The sequence below is a fragment of the Canis lupus genome, chromosome 10, assembly GCF_011100685.1.
Source record: "Canis lupus familiaris isolate Mischka breed German Shepherd chromosome 10, alternate assembly UU_Cfam_GSD_1.0, whole genome shotgun sequence".
NCBI lineage: Eukaryota > Metazoa > Chordata > Mammalia > Carnivora > Canidae > Canis > Canis lupus.
The window spans coordinates 64,085,680-64,102,310 of NC_049231.1; the positions used below are offsets into that span (position 1 = coordinate 64,085,680).

General features: G+C 34.4%; 1 protein-coding gene across 13 annotated transcripts in view; it reads left to right on the forward strand.

Moving 5' to 3' along the window:
- EHBP1 (EH domain binding protein 1) overlaps positions 1 to 16,631 on the forward strand; it is a 345,189-nt gene that overhangs the window by 314,661 nt on the left and 13,897 nt on the right. Inside the window, exon 22 of one of the 13 annotated variants that reach the window (XM_038551395.1) lies at positions 522 to 661. The exons of the other annotated variants lie outside the window; for them this stretch is intronic. Within the exon in view, the coding sequence (XP_038407323.1) occupies positions 522 to 649 (128 nt within the window). The 3' untranslated portion in view covers positions 650 to 661. The remainder of the gene's footprint in view (positions 1 to 521; positions 662 to 16,631) is intronic. 13 annotated transcript variants of the gene reach the window in all.

Genomic DNA, 16,631 nt, shown 5'->3' on the forward strand with positions numbered 1-16,631 from the left:
ATTTTAAAATTATAACTAGATGATAAAATTGTTAAAATAAGAGACCAAAAATAAAATTTGTAAGATTAGAATGGAAAGATTGATTTGGTTTAGACAACTGCATATTCAGATAATATCCTATATTTACACTATATGAAATTCTGTGAGCACTAACTTAAAATAGTATTGACTTGTTAAACCCATTAAAACTAAAAAATTAATTTCCTCTGTGTAAATTTTGTATAAATACATGGTAAGGTGGCATTTGAAGTTCAAATAGCTTAATTGAGTTTGAAGGGGGAAAGGTCATTTAATTGGCCTATTGAAATGTTAACAGAAACAGATATGCCAAGGAATAGACTTTAATGGCAGCAGTGTTGCGCTAATGTCTGTATTCACTTGCAAAATTGTTAATTAGAGCACTTTGGTAGTTCATTTGTTTTTGTATTGATGTGCTTAGTCCAATAGGGAAATCAATTTTATAGAAGAAATTTACATTACTAGCTAGGACCCTAAAATGCATGTTTATTTTTATTCCAAAGAGAATACTATATACAGTAAAATCCAATTGCATTTGGAGCTGCAGACCTCTACTTCCTTTCTTAATAGAAGAATGTCGTCATCATCTTTCCATTTCACTTCCTTGATAAAGTGTAAAAGTCCTCTGTGAACATCTGGATGTGTGAGTTTATGTTACACTTATCTTAGCTGAATATTTCCAGAAACTGACGTCATTTTTTAAAGGAAAAACTGAGGAAGAAAAAAGGAAGGAGTTGGGTGTGGGTGGTATTGCTAATTCCGCCCTCTTTAAATTAAGGTGTAAATAGCACATCATTCTGGGTGATGTGTTTTGCTTGGTATCAGTACTGATTGCATTAACTAGGGAAAACAGCTAAGAAAGAATATTCCAAAGAATTTTAAGATTTCCTTATTAAGTCTCATATGATCCATTTTTAGTTAGTGGAGACTTTATTATAAAGTTCTAAAAAATTGGTCTTATGCAATCTATAAATAAATAGGGGCAATTTGTACATTCACTATTAAAAGCATTTGTGGAGTAAAGAAGGCTATAAGAATCAACTTTTGAACAAATTCCTAACTTACAATTTTATAGCAGTTTGTTTTTTGTATCAATTGTATCACATAGTTATAAAGGTTTGAAAATATGAACAGTCTTAGCATCCGTTTTCTTTAACTGATGGAAACAGGCTAGAATAAGAGACTCTTATTTTCTGACTCTCACTCCTACATGTTTTCCTTCTAAACCATGCTGTTTGTTACACAGTTGTTGTTGTTTTAAGATTCAATAACCAAATGTTTCAAGAAAAGCAATGTAAATTTTTAAAATGTATTGTAAAAATTACACTGGATTGTTTGCTCTAATGTATACACAACTAAGTGAATCCCTAATTTGAATCCCTTAAGTAAACTAAAAATTCATATTCTACTTTGCTTATCTCATGTAGAGTAAACCTTTATAGCATAGACTCTGAAATCAGAGAATGTAAAATATTATCCATAATAAACATACAGATTTTTAAAGATGCCTATAGGAAAAGAACACATTTTAATGTAGTAAATTGGCACTGGTTTTGTGATAATCAAGTGCATTTCTTAGGTTCCACTAATTTCGGGTTAAAAAATAGATGGCTGTATATAGTTAAAATATTGTTGGAAATAATTACATTAGTCTTGTACCATGAGCATTATAGGTTTATTACAGTGTGCTTCAAAATCCTTAGTAAGAGTATTAACCTATATCTTGATTCTTTTCATGTATTTTTCAAATTACATATGTACACAGCCCCTATTTAGCTTAGTAGGGTAATAAAAATTCTAAGACATTGCATTGTACCAGTATGCAAATGTACTTACATGGAATAAGTCTAGGTTTCCTTAAAGAGGGCAACAGAATTGAAAACTGAGGCCAACAAATAAATGAAAGTTTCTCTAAATCCATTGGATAATAGAGGCAGTGTTAAGGCTAACCATAGTGTTGAACTAAACAGAGGGATTATTCCTGGGTTTTGCATCAGTTGTTTTCTGCCGGGTGGCCTCACTTGTCAAAAAAAAAAAAAAAAAAAAAAAAAAAAAAAAGTTTAACAGGCAAACATTCACATAGGCACATTGAGAAAAGAAGTATGCTTAATTCCATCAAAGCTTTAAAAAAAATCAATCATTAATTTATTCTAACTACAATTGTTGGTCATTTGTGAAAAGCATCTGGCCTTTAAGTCATAGGAACCCAAACACAGTACAATGTGAACACTTGTGAAGAAGCTTCAAATTTGGTATAATGTAAAAAAAAAAAAAAAGCTATGTTAGCATGTGTGTAGCTGTGTCTAACTATACAGCTGCATTTGTTTATTCATAGTGCTTTAACTCCACTTTGTTTTCTGGATATTGAAACTGTTATAAATGCAAGTGTAATGGGCTTTAAAAATTAGAAAATTGTTAATTGGCAGCTTTAAAAAGTCCTGCTTTTTTACATGTCTTTTTGTGCTTCTTTTAAAAAGTGATATTTCAGCAATCTAAACATTACAAGTCAGAAATGGTTTCTAATGAAGTCTAAATTCAAGATAGAAAATATACTTTTAAAATGGCTTCAGGAAGACATACCCTATTTTCCATATGGCTAAGTAATTGTTGAGATATTTGTTTTAAAGCTGGACTTAGACACTCCTGACTGCTCTCTAATTTGATATAGCTAGTCCAAACGATTTTATTCGAGAAACTTTGGTAAGAGAATGCAGTGAAGTAGATTAATAATTTTGTGGCTATACTCATATTGCAAAATATAGAACTAATTCAGTCATTATTACTGTAGTAACATCCATTTCTTTTTAATAGCTTTAAAGCTAGCAATAGAACAGCTCAATGTTGGAGTACATTAAAATATTAAGCTTTAAGTTAGTCAAGTTTCATGTTCAACGGTATATAAATAAGATCACACCATAACCACATAATTATATGTGGCAGTTTCTTCAGGGTTTTGTTGTTGTTATTTGTTTGTTAGAATGAGCTTTCAAACTGTAAACGAAGGCCTAAGAAAAGCCTTCAGGGGTGAAGATTAGAGCTTAAATTAGAAATAAGGAAAAGTTCCATCATTTTAATTACATGTTCTACTATAATATGAATAGTTAATATGTAAAAACTATCCCCCCCCCAAGATGACATACTACTTAGTCCAGTGGTTTCTTAATGTACAAAGGAAATAAAGGGTGGTACAACCAAATACTGTTATATCAGAGGCTTCATATACAAATGGTCCATTCTCTTACTGTTAAACTACTTTTACCAGATTACTCCTGTACTATATTTCACTCACTACTGCTCTTTAGTTTCTCCTCAAATTTCAATAATTACAAATTCAGAAACACCATAAATACTTCTCATAATTGGGTTAGGTTCTAAGTAAAAAAATAACCAGTAATAAGAAACACTTTTTTTCCACAATTGAGAAAAATAGTAATCGTTAGACATTTATCTCACAATGCCATAAATATATTATTGCAACAAGATGACTGTGTTTTTAAAATGTGTATTGAAAATAAATTAACATTTTATATGTCATATATAGCATTCATGTGTTAACTTTGTTTAGCCCTCATTTCAGTGGCACTTATGTCCAAAGTACTGCTAGGATGCTAGAGATGAGAGGAAAATCACTTAAAACTGCTTGTGAAATATAATGTTTGAAATGGTTATTTGAGAATGTGCAGATTATGGCTTGCATAGGGACTTCTTCCAGCTCTCTGGGAAATGAGCTGTTGACATTCTTTTGGGTCATCATCCAAGATAGGAGGGCAACCACAAGGATTTAGCAGATAAATTCATCCCCAAAGACCTTTATCCATTTCATTGCAACTTGGAAACATTCATGTTGAATAGTAGCATTAATGTAGCCCATTTAGCTCTTCAAAGTGAGCTTTATGTATTTAAAAAAAAAAAAAGAAAAGAAAAAGAAGATGACGATGAAGAAAATCAAATGACTAGGGTAATAAGTTATTTAAGTCTTCTAAGAGCTATTCTTTATTTACATAATTCTAAAGCACAAACCATTTTTTCCCTCTATACTATTTTCAAAAATAGAGTTGAGTTCTATTATAGTTAAGCAGTGAGCTTTTGAATTTTAACTAACTGAATCAGTCCCGCATGTTGCTAGTTAGTTGTTCATGACAAAGAACAGAAAATAAATGTTTTAGTGTTGTGTTCTCAAATGAATGGCAACATTTTTTTAAAGATTGAAAATTATGTCATTTAGGCTCTGTTTCTGACTCTTTTTGGACTTTGTGATTCAGGCAAAAGAGACCAGTAAAGCAGTGATAAATGAATTGAGGGTATGCACTAAGATTCACACACATGTCCTTTCTTATAAATGGTGAAAAAAAACTTTTTGACTCAAACTGGAATGATACTATATAGGGCTGAATGTGCAGGAAAGGTTCCCACAATGCATTGTGCAAACCTACGGCTAACAAATACCCTGCTGCTTTGAAACCCCCCCAAAAGACAAAAGCACAATGAAATAGAAAGCTTACCACCGGTAGCTTTCAAAACGACAAACTAGGCAAACTATACATCTCCACCACTCCAATTTTGTCAGAATGCTAATGAGCTTGCTCTGATCTTTACTCGGCTTCCCGTGTTTTCTACATCTTCAAGGACCACATGGCGCTAGCAAAATAAAGACAACTAAATGAGAATTTCGAATGCTTTTTGTGTTAGGACCTGGTGCTTTTCAGTGGACGCACTCGTTGAATATTCTCAACTTAAAAGAGTACAACAGGGGGTTGGGTATGAACTTTTTAACAGGAGGAAATTTGTACAAAAGTAAATTAGTGAGATGAGGAAAATATGAGAAAAATTTCTGATTAATTTCCACTCCATAATATCAATGACACCTTCAGCCCCACTCATACTCTTCTAACAAGAGATGCTGATAAAAGATGAATGATTCTGTGTTGTTCACAGTGAATGTTTAGTGGTTTTTTAATAGCAGCATTCTACATAAAAGGCACCAGGAAGTACTCCGCATTAGCAGTTGAGATCACTAGTTAATAGGATGATGTCTTTTAGCTTTTGTCACAAGATTATTAGAAAGGATGGGTTTCTGTTCTCATCGTGGCATAGTTGGAGTGCCTGTTGAGTACAAGTGCTAAAATACAGGTTTCTCAGTATTGTTTCACATGTAAAGCAAAAAGCCTTTTAATGCAACACCTTTTTCCTTTTTTACCAGGTGATTTTGTTATTGATCTCTAATCTGCCCCTTTCCCTGTATTGAATGCTTGAAGTGTCCTGCTTTTCATTGTAGCCTTGATGCTAGCTATTTGTGTCTATAAATTCATTAACATTAAAACAGGGTCTATATAAACCATTTTATTCCATGACTTAGAAAATGGGCTGATTATGTAGTTTTTTGGATTAGGGTATAGATAACAACATAAAGGTAGGATTGCCTGAGAAAATACTGTAAAAATAGGTTCTTTGATTTTAAAAAACATTTTTATGAGATTTAAATTATATATTTGTAAAGGACATATCTTTTACTAGCTCTCTTTTCTCTAGCAATCACTGTACACTTAGTAGGAGATTAGGGTAGTCAGCTACATCTCTCACCATACCCATATCTCTAAGGGGAAAATGAAAACCAAAACTGGGCACATTTTTATATATAAAGATATCTGAACTTGGAGTTAAACTGACTTTGTACAACTAATAACTAGCCAAGAAAGGAAGTTTGATAGCAACACTTTTCAGGTTTTGTGTGAAGAAAATCCTTGGCGATTATTCACACTTAATACATATATTTCTGATATTTCTATATACTGTTCTTTACATTTTCTCTTATCCTGAAAAATTGTGTTTTTGTATATTGAACATTGAGCACATGGCTCAAGATCTTGCTTCTTAAGATCCTATAATTTATTCACACTTCTAACATAAAGGGGAAAACCCTACAGTAATAAAAATAACATGGACAACTGTAGTTAATAAAGTCAGCAAAAAGTAGAAACTGTTTTCTAAATAAAACAACAGAGGTGTTTTTCTGTCTGGTTATTCTATATTCTCTGATTTAGCACGATATTTCTATGCTGCTTACATGTATGGATGGGAAGTAGTATTAATGTAATAAAATATCTCCATTTTATAGCGGTCCTTTATTAATGGGTATAAATATGTCTACTTTCATGCAAATTACCGTGATAAAAGAGGCCTTGTCACTGAAAAATATGCATCAAACAAGTAAAATATCTATTTTGTCATGTTAGTTACAAAACTGAAAAAAAAAAAGTTAAGAACTATAGATTTCTCATTGATGAAATTTTTTTCTAACTTTGTATGACATACTATGGTAAAATAGAAAAATGAAGTTCCTAGCTTATTAAAGTAGAATGTTTCCATTTGATCTCCATAGACATAAAATATGAAATGGAAAAACTAAGATATCATATGGTGTCTGCAAAGGAACTTTTTATAAATAAGAACAAAGGTAAGGGAATTGGGTCCCATACAGTAAATAGAATGATCTCTGAGGTTCTGAAATAGTATAGACTTGACCTATAGTTCCTCACTAAAATTACTCCTGACAATTCGCAGGGCATTGAATCTGTAACGTAATAAAGAAGCCAGTAAGAAAGTTAACATTTTATGTCTGAAAATTTTCTACAAGATGGATGTTTAGCATAATTTCCTGAGGCATTGAGCCACATCCTTTGATACTAAGAGTTGATAGAATCCATTACTTTTTGGAAGTAAAATGGTAACACACTCTTGGTAAATGTGACAGCACAGGTCTGTTTTGTGCATCTCTGTGTTTTTAGCCGTGTCAAAATTTTAACTTTGTCACCTAACTCCAAGAATGCAAAATAATATAAAATCATTTTCTAATTGCAAAAAGTGACATGACCTCATGCAATTATCTTCTAATCCAATATTCAGAAAAGTTAAAGGCGTAAAAGAACATGTCATACAAATGCTTCTGTCACATCTTTGATTAGCGGAATCCTAGCCAGGTGGAAGGAACCTCGAGCCAAGGAAGGCCCAGCTCTCCAAGGTCTCCATGTCCTGTCCATTACATACCAAAGCCCATCTGTCTTCCATTGCTGTTAACGTAATTACAGAAAACGCTTTTCTTCCATACTTAATCCTCAGCATACCTGCATCTGAAAACATGGGCTCAGTCCTTCCAGTGGGGAGTTGGGACGCTGGCTGGGAGAATGATAGCCATTCTGTTGTTTACCATATTCATTCCTGTTTACTAACTTAGTGTCATAGTTTTGAGCCTCAGTTTCCACTTTCACAGAATGTGGACACTATGGCTTTAGAAAAAATAGGGGGAAAGAACCTAACTTTAATTCCCAGAAAGGAAGAAATTCATTTATTCTTTTATGTCTGGTGATTTTTCATTACACTCAATATATAGTGCAGAAACCTAACCCTGGTTAGTGAATCTATTAGTTCAGATTTAGTCACACTGGGTCAAAGTTGATATGGTATAGCAGCTACAAGAATTGTGAGAATTAAATTAGATACCTATATCAAACATTTGCACAGTGCCTGGTTCATACATAGTGTTCAATGAGTGTCAGCTATTATAATTTATATAATCTTTAATATTTAAATTTGTCAAGATCACCTTTGAAATAAAAAATACCAGAGGATGAAAAACATTTGTATGTTAGGAATATTATCTGTCACCATCAAGCATTAAATAAAATATTTATAATAAATTGGTATATATACATTTTATTTATTTTATATTGCATCTATAATGGAATAGGCTTTTGATTATTGAAAATAATTATGAATAGAAATGTAGTATAAAGAAAATAGTTAAGTCTGTTTTTTTTTTTTTTTTAAAGATTTTATTTATTTGACAGAGGAAAAAGAGCACAAGCAAGGGGACCTACAGGCAGAGGGACAGGGAGAAGCAGACTCCCCACTGAGCAGGGAGCGGGTTGTGGGTCCTCCCAGGACCCCCTGGATCATGACCTGGGCCAAAGGCAGACACTTAGACTGAGCCACCCAGGCGCCCCTAAAGTTTGTTTTAAAAGGAAGGTTTACAGGGGTACTTGGTAGGCTCACTTAGTAGAACATGTGACTCTTGGTCTTGGGGTTGTAAATTGGAGCCCCACATTGGGTGTCGAAATTACTTTTAAAAAATCTCAAAAAAAAGGGGGGGAAGTTTACATTTTAAGGTGCTTACAGTGCTTTTGCTATTTACTTTTTTACATCTTCAATTTTTAACATTGATAAAATTCCTAGATTATTTTGTCCTTGATATTTTCCTTCTGTAGTTATAAGAAAAATTGAAACAACTGTTACACTCTGAAAATATCTTTATTCTCACAATTTGTTCAGATAATTCAAGCATCTTTAATATCTTGTTTCTATCTGCATTTCATTATTTGGATTATTTAAGGAAGGAAAATATATAAATTATGTTGAAGTATAGTAGCACTCAACTGTTGTTGAATCATTTCTAGTTCATGCAATAGATATTGGATCATACGATTTCTAGGAAGGAATCTCTCTGATTCAGGATATAGAGAACCTCACAAGGTTCTCATTTCTAACATTTGTTTCTTTTCTCCTTGGCACTCAACTGTATGTCCCCGCCTTTTACTATATAGTCTTAAGGTGACTTTTTCATTTGCTGATTCATGTTTGTTCATTTATCCAGAAGAACAAATGTATATAATTTCTACCAGTGATATTTAGAAAGTATTTTCCACTACTAGAAATTTGAATTGGAAATATAAAATATAATTTTTGAACCTAAAGAATTATCACATCTCCATAATTTTTAATTTGGAACATGTCTATTGCCTAAAGTGAGGTACATCCTTATTCTAGACTGTAATAAAATTTTTTAACACTTAAAAAGTAGAAATTCCAGGAAAATGTGTTTTTCTCAGCAACTATCTATGAAACAAAATTTAGGCATTTGAACTGATTTGGCAGCAACATGTTTTTCTTCTGAATGTGAAATTAAATTTGTGTAATGTCATGCCAATGCTAAAATAACATCTTATACATGAAATATCACCCTTTCTTTAAAAAAAAAAAAAAAAGATCTTGGTGACTTATTTGTAAAGGGCTAAGACAGTGGTTCTCAAACTTTTATCTGCATTTTAAAAACCACCTGAGGAGTTTGTTAAAAATACAGATTCCCAGGACCTGCCTAAAATATTCTGATTCAGTGGATCTGGGGTAGAGCCCATATTCTAGGCAGTTATAATACAGGTGATACACAGACCACATTTTGAGAAACAAGGGGCTTAGATATGTTAAATCCATTGTGTAACAAATGCTAAGGGAAGTAGCACAGCATAAAGATATCAGAGCATAGACTTGAAAACCAGCAAGATACCAGCTAGACTCTGAGTGGTCCTGGACAAATTACTTAACCTCTCTGAACTTCTTTTTCCTCAGCTATTGACTGAAAGAAAGAAAGAAAGAAAGAAAGAAAGAAAGAAAGAAAGAAAGAAAGAAAGAGGTTGATAAAACCTATTTCAGAAGAGTATTGAGAGTATAAAACATATTGATACAGATATAGATAAAATTTATATAAGAGTACTTGGCACAGATGTCTCAGCAGAGGGTTAGCACCCAGTATAAAAGTAGCTGCTGCCATCAGCTATAGTAGTAGCTTCATTATTTATTATTGTTTCTACTTATACTTTAAAATTTTCCCTAGTTTCTAAGTAATATGCACATCTCCTGTTCCATCATAATTCTTCTCTTTTTTCAGCACACATACCCAGACTCTCTGAGTCCCTCTCCTTACCCCCCGCCCAAAAATGCAGCAAGAACTAATTTGGCAATTTGATACAAGACTGGGAAGTTATTGTTTGTTCAACCCTTGGCTTATATACCAAAAAAAAAAAAAAAAAAAAAAAACCTAATAACTGAACATTTCCATAACTACATAAATGGCTAGGAGAAAAATGTTAGGAATTTGCTAGTCCCTCAATCTATATACATTTCATTGAATTGATACACTAATTGTATGAGTTTCACGAGGCACATACAGAAATAAACAACTTAAGCTTTGTATTTTGAAAAAATTATTTTAGAACATCCAAACCAACTTTGCAAATGTATCTTCCCCTCTCTTGTTTCACCCTGACACTATCCTAGGAAGCTTAACCAAGATTCCATAATTTGATTTGACAATGACATCAGAGATGGCTAAGCATGTGTGAATTGTCTCCTCAGTCCAGAGTCAAAATCAAGGTAGTTTATGGAAGGATGGGAGCTCTGCTCTGATACCTTTCTCCGAGTTTCCCCAAATGGAAACATTTTTCTTAAAAATACGGATGTTGGGCAGCCCCGGGGGCTCAGCGGTTTAGTGCTGCCTTCAGCCCAGGGCCTGACCCTGGAGGCCCAGGTTCGAGTCACGCATCGGGCTCCCTGTGTGGAGTCTGCTTCTCCCTCTGCCTGTGTCTCTGCCTTTCTCTCTCTCTGTCTTTCATGAATGAATAAATAAAATCTTAAAAAAAAAATACAGGTGTTAATGTACAGAGACAACCGGCTAGTTGCTTACCCTTACTAGATCCTATCATCTTTGCATTAATAGGTGTGAACTTTCTTTTTATTATCATGCAGACTTACAAAGTTCTGCTTTCAAATCATTATTTATTCCATTGTGTAGATATTGCAGCTCTTATTCTAGTGGATTGTAAATTATTACGTCTTTCTTTTAGCTACTAGATAAGTTTTTAACACTTTTCATAGGCTTCTAGGTGCATAGGAAAACTGAATATATATAATCATCGCATCTGTTCCCTGTCTCCACATGTCATTTCTAAGCTGGAATGTGAAAGGCATTCATCCACTCAGGGGAGCTATTTCTTCAAGAGAAGTTTACAATATAAGTTAAGGAAAAAAACATCAAGCTGTTATCTATTTTTAAAAATTAAGTTGGCTTTTTAAAAAAATGCTTAATATTATTGATTTGTAATGTTTATTGCTGATTAGCTTTTATGTAATGGTTTTTTGTGTGTTTTAATTGGGTAATTTGGATGAATGTTGTAGGAGGAGGAAAATTAATCAGAATTGTGGGATTATTTTTATAGCCGCATAGCCTGAAAGGATAAACTTTGGTGCAAGTATATGTGTAGCTATATTCCTGAGGGAGTATAGTGGACTTAACCATCAAAATAAGATGTTGAATCTTATTGAATCTTGTTTTTATACTGGTGACATTGAGTGGGAAGGGATATGTAAATTCACAGTACAATGGGCTATGAACATCCAACTTGTGTTTTCTGGATTTATTGACTTTATATATTTTACCCACCCCAAAGCTACCCAACTCTACTCCCCCAATGCCAGTTCACTCTGAATTAATAGCACCACTTGGTGGCCAAAGCTAGGAATTGTGTAAAGCACCAACATTTCTTCTTCCCCATCAGCATGTTCACCCCAGATAGACACTTATGATCTGAAACTTGATGGACCTGGTCATAGCTCTGTTTTGCTTTTGAAGGATCTACCTCTGTAAGGAAAATTTAAAAATAAAATTTTAATTAAAACAAATGAGTTTATTATGCATTTCAGTGCTTTAAACAATAGCAGTAGTTTGCTATTATGCATAAATAACTTTCCACAGAAATAAATTATTAAAGTAGTCATAAATATTTTAATTTCTCATGAGAATAAAATTACGGGGAGCTAAAATTTTAAACTTTTAATACCACTTGTTTCAAGAGCTTATTTTGAATCTAAGTAAAAGGTTAATTAAGTTACACTGAACATTGCAAAATTGTCAGTGTTGACTAGGTAGCTATTTTGCTAAATTCTAAAATATATGATATAAGGACTAAACAGATTTGGAGTTGACCATGACTTTGGGTGGGAGTGTAGGTAAAGTGTGTTAGATATGCCTGCTCTGACCCTTTTTAAGTACGCTACAGCTTTGGAGCAAAAAGGAGAGGACATATAACACAATAGAAGGACATTAGGCTAACTGCTGGAGATTGGCCCATACGACTTTGGCAAGAATCTGAAAGGGACTCTTGGGATAGAAGGATGTTCTTCATTCTTAGGGATATCTAAACATTTCTATCATGATAAAAAGGACTATTGAACAAATCCTGGGATTAGGTTGAGGAAGTATCTGAAAACCATCTTTGGAAATTCTAGAGATTCTGGGATTTACACACTAGATTTTTATTTTCTCTGAATTTCTAACCAAAGATACTGTTATTAGCAAAGGGAATCTTTGGAACAGACTTAACAGAGCATGTGTAACCTTGGGAAAGGGACCATTTCATAGAGGCTTTGCATTTGAGTTGATCCTTTAAGAAAAATGGTTAATAGATTAAGTTGATGGGCTTCCATACTTGAAGGGAATGAGAAACTTAAAATGATGGTAGTATGACTGGTCCAGTGAAGATAGAAATTTCTTGCTCAACGTAGCTCACATCTCAAGGTTTACTCCTGTAAGTAGGCCTTTCTGGTACTTGCATAGGCAGTCAAAAAGACTGTGAGACTCTGCCAAGGAGAAATCACCATTCCTTGCTCTATCCATAATTCCAGGAATCAGATAATCAGAAAGGACCCGGAAGCTTGAATAAAGAATGTGGTTCCTTATTGTATGTGCATGTGTGTGGGGAGAGACGAATGAATACAGCAATAACAATATAACAATAGCAACCAGCATTACATTGATTAAATAACATATGCCAAGGCACTATTTGGGGTGTTTTCCATATATTAACTCATTTAATCTTCACAGAACTCCCCCCACTGCCCGAAGTTGTACTAAGTTTATTTCCATTTTTATAAATGAGGAAACTGAGGCATAGGGTGATTAAGTAATTTATCCAATTCCTGTAGCTCTTCAAGAGCAGAGCTGGAACTTAATTATACCCTGATAATCCCGTGCTAGGCAGAGTATTCTTGTTTGGCCATTTTCATTGCAGGATGCTTCAGATGCTCAAATGGAATCAGGGTGGTTCATAATTACCCAAGAAGTAGACGAGACTATCCCTGGAATCATGTTTCTAGAAGACATTATACACTGACCTATAATTCAAGGATCATAAGGATGTATGTACATGGGAAGAAAGGCTGATTCCCCTTGACATCCCCAGATGTACTGCTCTGAGATCATTGTTAAGTCACAGTGGCCTACATTGGAAAAACGAACAAAATCCCTACTACTAATGGATGAACTAATTGAACAGAATGGTTTTTGTTTGTTTATCAGAGATTTGAAGGTTTGCTTTTTGCTTTGTTTTTTTTGTTTGTTTGTTTGTTTGTTTGCTTTTTTTGTGTGTGTGTGTGCCATTTTGCTTATCAGAGACATTCAGAAGGCTTTGTCAAGGTTGGCCTGAATTCTAAATAAAGGGTCTATTCTGGTAAGACTAGTTACCTGTGAGTGTCAGGTGGGGTGGCTAAGAGTGGTGGTTTACAAGACATACTACCTGGATATAAGGCCCAGTTCTACCACTAGCGACCTGTAAGTTATACAACCTCATTAAATATTTGATGCTGTTATCATCATCGTAATTATTATTATTCCCAGCCTATGAGAAAGTTACTGGTTGTCACTGATCTGATGAGAGAGAGATGTTATATAGAGTAGCTTCTGTGAGACATTGTTGTTCCCAGGGATTGAGGAAACAACACTGTGGTTATAAGTCCATCATGAACCTCTCTTGTGTACCATGATGTGAAGAGAATTGCTCCCCTGAGAAGATTAAGGGGCATTGGATGAGTTGATACATTGCTGAAATCTACACTAGTCACCTGGTCTGGTCTAGAAAAACAGCATGCATTGCAGTTGATTCAAACTGTTGTGTAATTTCTGAAGCTCTGTGCGGGTTAAAGTGCTGCTGAAGACAGTTCTGCAGTGTCCTGTTTTGATTAGGCTAATGTGTTTTAAGACCGAATGTAGCCACAGTCCAGAAGGGAATAGGTTAAATTTTCCTTCTGCTCTCCCTCATTGAATAAAGACTTTTAAGAAGGAATATAAGGAAAGATCTATCCCAGTGTTACTTGGTTATCTGAACCCAAGCATGATTAAGGAAGGTACAGAGTGGAAGAGGAAGTTCCAGCACAGGTAGTATATTGGGGATTGGCAGTTGAACTCATCCCTTTTTAGAAACTGGAGGCACTGGGTATGATTTTAAAAGGACCTTTAAACATTTTAAGCAACACAAGAGGGGGTTACCTAAAAGAGTAGCTCACTGACTGCATAATATAGTGTTGGAGAAGCTCTTTATTAGAAAGAAGCATATCTACATGGTTTTTCTATATTTTAAAAATGATACATATTTAATTTTCTGCATTCTCAACAGAATCTAATCTCATTCTCACCTGGCATTTAGTAAATCAGCTATTTGATCTGCGTTGCCAATTTCATAAGCTGATTTTTTAAAAGATTTTATTCATGAGAAACAGAGAGAGAGAGAGAGAGAAGCAGAGACACAGGCAGAGGGAGAAGCAGGCTCCATTCAGGGAGCCTGATGTGGGACTCGATCCCGGGTCTCCAGGATCAGGCCCTGGGCTGAAGGCAGACGCTCAACCGCTGAGCCAACCAGCGATCCCCCTCATAAGCTGATTTTTAAAGATGCTCTGCTTTTATTTATTTTTTATTTTTTTAGATGCTCTGCTTTTAATATAAAAATCTCTTCCTATAAAAATGATGAAAACTTACTTTCTCAGTAAAGGTTTTTACTTTGGGTTTGTTTTTGTTTTGTTTTGTTTTTAAGATTTATTTATTCATGAAAGACACAGGCAGAGGGAGAAGCAGGCTTCTCCCTGCAGGAAGTCCGATGTGGGACTCCCTCCCAAATTCCAGGATTCCAGGATCATGCCCTGAGTTGAAGGCAGATGCTCAACCACTGAGCCACCCAGGTGTCCCTATTTAGTTTTTCTTGTTGAGGGCTTTCTTTTCTTAAAATTATATCCACTTTTACTTCAAATTGTCTTTTTCATTTTTTTTCTTTATTTTAATTACTAGTAAACTTTCTAATGTATTCTAGTAGTCCATAATTTTCAATCTTAAAATTTACCTTCTTCAAGTCTTTGAAAATAAGCCATATTCTATGATTTTTTTTTTTTTAAGATTTATTTACTCATGAGAGAGAGAGAGACGGGCAGAGGGAGAAGCAGGCGCCCTTCAAGGAGCCTGATATGGGACTCGATCCCAGATCCTAGGATCATGCCCTGAGCCAAAGGCAGACACTCAACCGCTGAGCCATCCAGGCATCCCTATGATCTTTGTTTTTATCTCTCTAACACCCTGCAAACAACTAGACTCTCATTACCTGGAGCACAGCCACATTGTTGTGCCACTCTTGTGGCCATCTTTTGTATGCAGTGGTGACACTGATGACCTAGTAGGGCATTCACTTTGTTTTTCCAGCTGCAGAAATGAGTTTGTACCTATTCACCTACAGTTTTCACCTATCCTGCTTATGACCAAAGACATAATAACTATATGATTTGTTATGGCTACCAAAGATTTTAAAAACAATTTTTGTCTGTGGAGTTGTTTAGAAATTGACTCTCACTCTAGTTATTCCTGATTACGTGTCTCTCCACAGTAGACCATGAGCCCTTTTGAGGAGAGAAGCCACATCTTGGTCATCTTTGTATCTCCATTTCATGGCACAACACTGCATATGCCACTATCACTCTCTTCGTTATCATCATCATAGCTAGCATTTTAGTCTCCGTTACTGTGCTAAAGACTTTACATAGACTTTTTCATTTAATTTCTCTAACAGACATATGAGGTAAGCAATATGATTACCTTTATAGAAATGGAAAATAAGGCTCAGAGAAGTTAATTAGTCTAAGATCTAGGAGCTCAGTCGACTTTGTTTTTTTAAGCCAAACTGGAAAAAAAAGCCATTTTGGATGCAGATTCAGTGTTCACCTTATTTGCCTCGTATCAAGACAACAGTTCTAACCAGCCACAGAAACTATAGATAGTGCAGCTATACATTATGCTAGGCCTTACCAGAATTTATAGTCTTATTCATGGATGTTCCTCAGAATTAATACAAGTAAACATATTCATTAAGGTGGTACTTAATTTACAAGAGGTCTTTATTCTGAAGTTACTTTATAAGTCATTTCCATATATTATGAATATTTCCATAAAATACTTACATTGTGTTTGGGTTACCAGACCACCCTATAAAAAAGAAAAAAAAAACATGTGCCCAAATGACCTTAAAAAAAAACGTAACCTCTATTCTCCCAATGAGAAGAAGCCCCTGGAGAAATCCTGACTGATGTAAATATATAAGAGGTCAGAAATATCTTTTGTAATATTTAATTTAGCTATAAAAAATACGTATTTAAAATCACATCTTAAAATATATTAATCTATTAATCTAGAAATAGTTGCTTCTGTCCATTCCTACTTATCAAGAAATAATTTTATTCAACTCTTCATGTTTGTCTTTAATGTCTCTGTCCCTTCTGGAGCCCCTCTTTAAGTCATTTCCATGACATGACTGTGAGAAGGCCTAGGACAAGGAGGGAGGGATAGAGAAGAGTTCGCCAGGTGCAGTCCAAACAAAACGCTTCAAGAGAGGGGAGAACTGGCAGGGGAAGCTATCCATCTGTAAGCATGGCTCACAATTCAAGTTTTCCCCTTATTATAAGATGCCTAATTGATT